The sequence below is a fragment of the Anoplophora glabripennis genome, unplaced genomic scaffold (assembly GCF_000390285.2).
Source record: "Anoplophora glabripennis isolate ALB-LARVAE unplaced genomic scaffold, Agla_2.0 scaffold245, whole genome shotgun sequence".
In the NCBI taxonomy this organism is placed as follows: domain Eukaryota; kingdom Metazoa; phylum Arthropoda; class Insecta; order Coleoptera; family Cerambycidae; genus Anoplophora; species Anoplophora glabripennis.
Window position 1 is genome coordinate 638097 of NW_019416417.1, and position 6911 is coordinate 645007.

General features: G+C 37.1%; 1 protein-coding gene across 1 annotated transcript in view; it reads left to right on the plus strand.

Annotated features, from left to right (window-relative positions):
• The window catches only part of LOC108905278 (histone-lysine N-methyltransferase 2D-like), a 12727-nt gene extending 6468 nt beyond the window's left edge, over positions 1-6259 (plus strand). Inside the window, exons 2-4 of the mRNA XM_023454499.1 lie at positions 3383-3574; positions 3711-3813; positions 4035-6259. Of these exons, the coding sequence (XP_023310267.1) occupies positions 3383-3574; positions 3711-3813; positions 4035-6259 (2520 nt within the window). The remainder of the gene's footprint in view (positions 1-3382; positions 3575-3710; positions 3814-4034) is intronic.
• Positions 6260-6911: the final 652 nt, after the last annotated feature.

Here is a 6911-nt window from a genome sequence, read left to right on the forward strand (position 1 = left end):
AGGAAAGAAATATGTAAATAGAATTTTATCGCACCTATTTTATATCGGCAAATTCAACTGCTTTTGCCTTTATTAATTAATTAATAAAATTAATTTGTGTTTTTAAATAATAAAATCATTTGACATACCCGATGTTACAACAATTGTTCAAAATTTTATCCACCAATGTGTAAACACATTTGGGTCCGTTGTACTCAGTTTCTACGAACTAACACAAATGTTGTCTTGTTTCACCATAACACAAATGCTTCACCATAAATTAAAACGATGTCCATCAACTCCGAGTACACGCAAACCATTTTTGACACTAACTATTAAAAACCTATTGTAAACACCACAGCTAACAGGTAAATATCGTAACGACGATTGCAAAATCCGAATTCAGTATTCGGAGCCGCTGAGGCCACGTGGCGAATGACGCTAGAGACTACAGTTGTCCAGCTACGTAGTGGTTGAATGTACTATAACTTCAATATTTTTTTTCTCGGAAACTATAAGGATTTTACAAAATTTTTTTTTACGATGTTGATTCCATTTCTTATGCCGCATCTATTCCCAAATTTTTTTGGATAAGATGTGAATCACCCTGTATATATCGAGAATATCATTCAGAATGACGAAAAAAATATTGTGAGAGTTTGAGACCCAAATATTAGTTTTAAGAGGTCTGTCATCGCTAGTTTCGATTTTTTATTCCTGATCCCATTTTTGCGTCAAAATTGCCAAACCATCGAGGTAAAAAAATTTATCTACATATATTTTTTGAAGGAAAAAATTTGTTAGTATCGCTACGCTATCTATACAGAAAGATTAGAACTAAAAATTCTAACTGCAATTTGAAGCTATTCGAGGACCTAACAACCCCAGTTTCTGGGACTAAAATAAATTACTTCATATCGGAGATATTGGTAGCGGGAGTATTAAATGGCGCACCCTGTATAGTACATAGCATTTTATTTTTTACACTAGTATCAAAAGTGTTGTTGATACGAAACATTATAAATGTTTTTAGTTCACTTTTAAATGAATTAAAATGTCATTTTTAATGACAGTTTTACAAAAAACTTTTTCCTCTTATAAAATTTTATATTTGTAATAGTTGGTTTAGGTTTAGGTTAATTATTATTTTTTTATTAGATGATTGCTAATTCATTTTTTATTCAAACTTGAAATAGTTACGAAATTTCAAAAGTAATTTCTTTCATAATAGGAGCACAATAGACTGTTCTTTCACAAGAACTGTCAAATATGACCACCGTATTCTGTAATATACAGGGTGGTCAAATGAAAAAGGAACAGAGCCATTTTCGGGAACTGCGTCAAGATTGTAGAAAAACGCTCAGACCCGTCGATTTTAGATTAAAGGGGGACATTCTGTGCTGGTATTTTTTACTCCGCCACCTTCACCCCCAAGCAAGGGTAAGCATCACCCCAAAATATTTAAATGGCATTGGGGGTTGAGTAATATTTCCTTTGAAAGCTCTTACAATTCTCTTTACAACAGACTTTAAATTTTATAATTCCGCCCAATACTTATTAAGAATTTTGATTTTAAAGTTGAAACTTATGTACAAACAATTAGTAACGGTAAAAATGTCAGTCATTCGAGTTAAGTACGCCAATGGTATAAATTTAGTATTTCTTGCGTTACATTGGTTTTTGGCGATTTGTTATCACTTTCGTAAAAAAAAAACAATTGTAAAAAACATAAATGAATGCTATACACACACAATGAACGTAAAATTAGTGGATTCCAAATTATTTTCTAGTATTATTTGGAAGCGTTGGTTGGTAGTTTATTTAATTGTGTTTTTGAAAATTAAACACTATGGTTTATTCCATTGCGGAAAGGGTAGATATCATTTCGCTTTACTTTATGAACAATAAATGTGCGAATAGAACAGCTCAGCTATTTAATGAACAACATCAAGATCGACATGTCAGGAGGAAGTATGTTCTAGAGTTAGTAAAAAAATTTCAAGAGACAGGGAACGTAGCCAATAAAAAACGAGAAATTGAAAAACCTATAGTTAATGAAGCTAGTGAAGTTGCAGTTTTGGGACAAGTTCATCTTGATCCTACATTAAGTACGAGGCAGCTGGCATCTGTGTCTGGGATCAATCGAACTAGCATACAAACCATTTTGAAGAAGAATAAATTCCATCCATACAAAATACATTTAGTCCAGGAACTTCATGAGGATGATTATGACCGCCGTTTGCAATTTTGCGAAATAATGAGTGAGCGAGCAGGGAACGATCCACAGTTCCTTTTTAACATCTGTTTTTCTGATGAATGCAGTTTTTTCTTGAACGGGACGGTAAATCGTCACAATTGCCGCTATTGGTCCGATTCAAACCCAAGAGTTTTTCACGAGGTGCATACACAGCAACCGGAAAAATTAAATGTATGGGCTGGAATTTTCGGTGACCGGCTGGTGGGTCCTTTTTTTCTACCTGGTAATTTGACTGGCCAAATGTATTTGCAATTACTGGAAGACGCTATTGACCCTGCCTTGACTGATATTATTGAAAATGTTCCAGAGTATGATGAAGATCATTTGATTTTTCAACAGGACGGTGCTCCTCCGCATTATGCGTTAATTGTCCGTCAGTATTTGGACCAACGTTTTCTACGGAATTGGATTGGGAGAAGAGGCAGCATTGAGTGGCCTCCACGATCACCGGATTTATCGCCCCTTGATTTCTTTTTGTGGGGATACCTAAAAAGTAAAATCTATAAAACACAGCCAGCGTCGCTGGAAGATTTGCGTCAAAGAATCGTCGACGAATGCCGTCGAATCACTCCGGAAATGCTTCGGAATGTGCGCGAACGTTTCGAACAAAATCTTTATTCTTGTATGGAAGCGGGCGGTCATCAGTTTGAACATTTAATCAACTAAGTAGTAAGTAAGCAACTAAACATAATTTAAATTTTAAAATGTAATTTTTTTTTCAAAGTATTGGGCGGAATTATAAAATTTAAAGTCTGCTGTAAAGAGAATCGTAAGAGCTTTCAAAAGAAATATTACTCAACCCTTAATGCCATTTAAAAATTTTGGGTCTGAGTCAAAAATACCAGCAAAGAATGTCCCCCTTTAATCTAAAATCGACGGGTCTGAGCGTTTTTCTACAATCTTGACGCAGTTCCTGAAAATGGCTCTGTTTCGTTTTCATTTGGCCACCCTGTAAAAATTAATTGTATGCAAAAGATTAAAATGCAATTTATCATCTTCAGCGTCTTCAATCCTTTTACACAGTTTCCTCTCTCTGTCAATACTCACAGTAGTACGGCACATAAATTTTTCCTAAGAAAATTACAAGCTTTTGATTGTGCCACCATGAGACCGCTTATAGTAGTAGTAACGAATAATACTTTTCAGAAAGTTATAGCGAAGGTATCTCCACCGCTTCGTCGATTTCGGACTTTGTGTCAATTGCTGACGGAAGCTAAAGGCCCTGAGCTCCGTCACTACAGGACAAAGAAATATTCGTTACAGTTGAAGATACCAGACTCCGCCGAAATTCCGAATTTTCAGAACTGTACTCTTTTGACGCGGAAAGAAATTTTGCAGGTATTTAAAATTTGATATTTTAAGTTGCCAAAATAGAGAGATTGTCCTGGTCGCTTATTTTTCTCTTCGTTATCAAAATTGCAATTTTTATTTGCTCTTAATGCCGCTATGTCAATATCTGCTCTTCTGTTTCTAGGTCACAGCGATATTTGGGGATTCTACAAAGTCTAAATTAACAACAAAAGTTGAGTTAATTATCGGACACTATTCAGATGAAGGAGTCTCTAAATATACGCAAGGTAGGTAGTTGAATTTTTATGTCTCTTCTGGAATACCGAAGTTACTAATAGCTTATCAGGTGGTTCTGCAAAATTGCATTGGAAACTTTTTGTCGCCTTTCAATTTTTTGTATGTTTTGTTTATCCCCGAAAATGTGGGAAACTCACCAAATTTGTGTAAAGTTGGTAGGCGAAGAAATTATACAATTTTTTTTCCAAAAATTTTATATTTCTCATTTCAGATTCTGTGAAAATTTGCCCACTCCCTTACGGTATCATGAGCAATCCCTCTACTGATGCTTCAAAAATGATTTTTCCGGACCTACCGACACGAGTGCCAGTGTTATATCCTCCAGTTCATAGCAGCCCCAGAAGCTCAAGCCAACAGCTTAATAACCACCCAAAACTAGTACCGCCTTACCCAACAGAACAATTCTTCGATGCTGAACAGATACTAGCATCTGAAGCAAAGAGATCTTCCCCACACCTTCCAAGAGAAAAAAATCTGCCATACCCCCTAAGCGATTACTGTCCTTACCCCAAAGAAGATAACCCGCAATTTACTGCTGAGAAAACATCGGTGCCCGAGGCAACGAAATCTCCTCCATACCCTCTAAGAGGTGACTGTCCTTACCCCAAAGAAGGTAACCTTTCATCTAACGTTGAAAAGGAACTAATACCAGAAGCAAATGAAAGAAATCTTCCTTACCCCCGAAGCGATGTCTGTCCCTATCCCAAACACGATAACCTTCCATCTAGTGTTGAAGAAGTACTGATTCCAGATGCAAAAACCCTTCCCTACCCTTCAAAAGAAGGAAATCTGCCTTACCCACCAGATAGTTACTGTCCTTATCCCAAAGAAGATAAGCCCTCATCTTCATCATACGAAAAGGAACTAATACCAGAAGCAAATGAAATAAATCTTCCTTACCCCCGAAGCGATGTCTGTCCTTATCCCAAACACGATAACCTTCCATCTAGTGTTGAAGAAGTACTGAATACAGATGCAAAAACCCTTCCCTACTCTTCAAAAGAAGGAAATCTGCCTTACCCACCAGATAGTTACTGTCCTTATCCCAAAGAAGATAAGCCCTCATCTTCATCATACGAAAAGGAACTAATACCAGAAGCAAATGATAGAAATCTTCCTTACCCCCGAAGCTATGTCTGTCCTTATCCCAAACACGATAACCTTCCGTCTAGTGTTGAAGAAGTACTGATTACAGATGCAAAAATCCTTCCCTACTCTTCAAATGAAGGAAATCTGCCTTACCCACCAGATAGTTACTGTCCTTATCCCATAGAAGATAAGCCCTCATCTTCATCATACGAAAAGGAACTAATACCAGAAGCAATTGAAATAAATCTTCCTTACCCCCGAAGCGATGTCTGTCCTTATCCCAAACAAGATAACCTTCCATCTAGTGTTGAAGAAGTACTGATTACAGATGCAAAAACCCTTCCCTACTTTTCAAAGGAAGGAAATCTGCCTTACCCACCAGATAGTTACTGTCCTTATCCCAAAGAAGATAAGCCCTCATCTTCGTCATACCCCAGTGGAAGCACCTGCCCTTATCCAACAGAGAAAAGTCAAACTTCTTCAACAGTTGGTGATCCTCCTTACCTTAAAAAAAAATTTAATGATGACAGGTTAGTCGACATGTCTCGTTCTAATGAGAAAACTTATCCTTATCGGACGGAAATAAAATTCCAAGTAAGTCCTTTATATTCGAAGAAGGGTACTCAATGGTATAATAAAATAAAAGTGCCTTCAAGTTCAATTCGTACTTCATTCGAAGAAAATTCTCTGCCCTATCCAAGGGAAATCGAGGAGAAAACGCCGTTACTACACGAGTCAATTAGTGATGCCTCAGAATTACCTCAAAAAATGTCTATGCCTTCTTTGCCTTCACAATCTATTGGTTCGTTTGAAGGAGACGGTCTTCCTTATCCGAGCAAAATGCAGCCTCCTTATCCCATTACCGATACCTCAAACGTTACCGAATTTTCTTCCCCTGCGTTTGGAAACATTGCCCCATACCCACCAGAAAAGCCAGCTCCTCACTCGACTGTTGGGTTCGCAGAATTCACGCCCATGCCAATGCCTACAGACCAATCTTCTATCCCTTGCGGATCGATCGGATTCGCAGTGCCGACGACTCTTTCAAAGAACCCTTTGAAAGAACACGCACAGCCTTCAGCTCCTCAACTGTCTGACATTAAATCTCCCCCGATAGCGAAAATAGAAGAGATTGAAGATCTACTCTTCATAGATTCGAATGAGGACGATGCTGAAATAACAGATGAGGAAAGGGAACGCGTTACTCAGCCGAAACAAAGCTCTTCTAGGTCTGTCGCAGCACCAGCGTCTTATGGAGAAGCTTGCCAATCGCCGAAGAGGAAGAAGAAAGATCGAGTGAAGAAACAGGTGGCGTTGGCCTCCTATAGAAGTTTATTCCTGGTATAAATTTCTACGTGAATTATTTAATATAGTGGGAATTATATTTATTAACGCCATTTACTAAGCTTACAAATGTGTTCTGGATGTATCAGCGTTACGTTTTTATTCAATAATTAGCAGAGAACAGTTGGTCAGAAGATGATGAAGAGAAGAAAGTGATTACCTCGTTAATGCCAAATTTGAGTACAAAACTTAGCTATGTGCCTATTTAGATGTAAGCAAACTTTGTTTCAATATTTTTTTCTACAACGACAGCTTTTTTGCATTCAAATAACCGTTTTTTAACATAACTTCCAATGTAAAAATTTGTATTTTATAAAAGCATACACAATAAAAGTTCTATTTCATCAATATTTGAATCATTATACTGTTTAACAATGTGTATACTGCTGCTTTCCAATTAACACAATTCTCAATAAAAATTCTTGCCTGAAACTATAACCCGTATATTCCTGTGGATCGAGCAACTCAAAACTTGCTACTACCTAAAGTTTGGTGTGAAGTTTCATTTCGATCTAGCGAAGTCGTTTGGCTGTTTGAAACAAAGAAACGGTTCGCTAGATCGCGATGAAAATTCACAGGGATCTTCTGGGTATATCCAACTGTAAAAGTCATGCTTAACATTAGTCATTTCGTAAATATTTCTAATTTAGCAGTC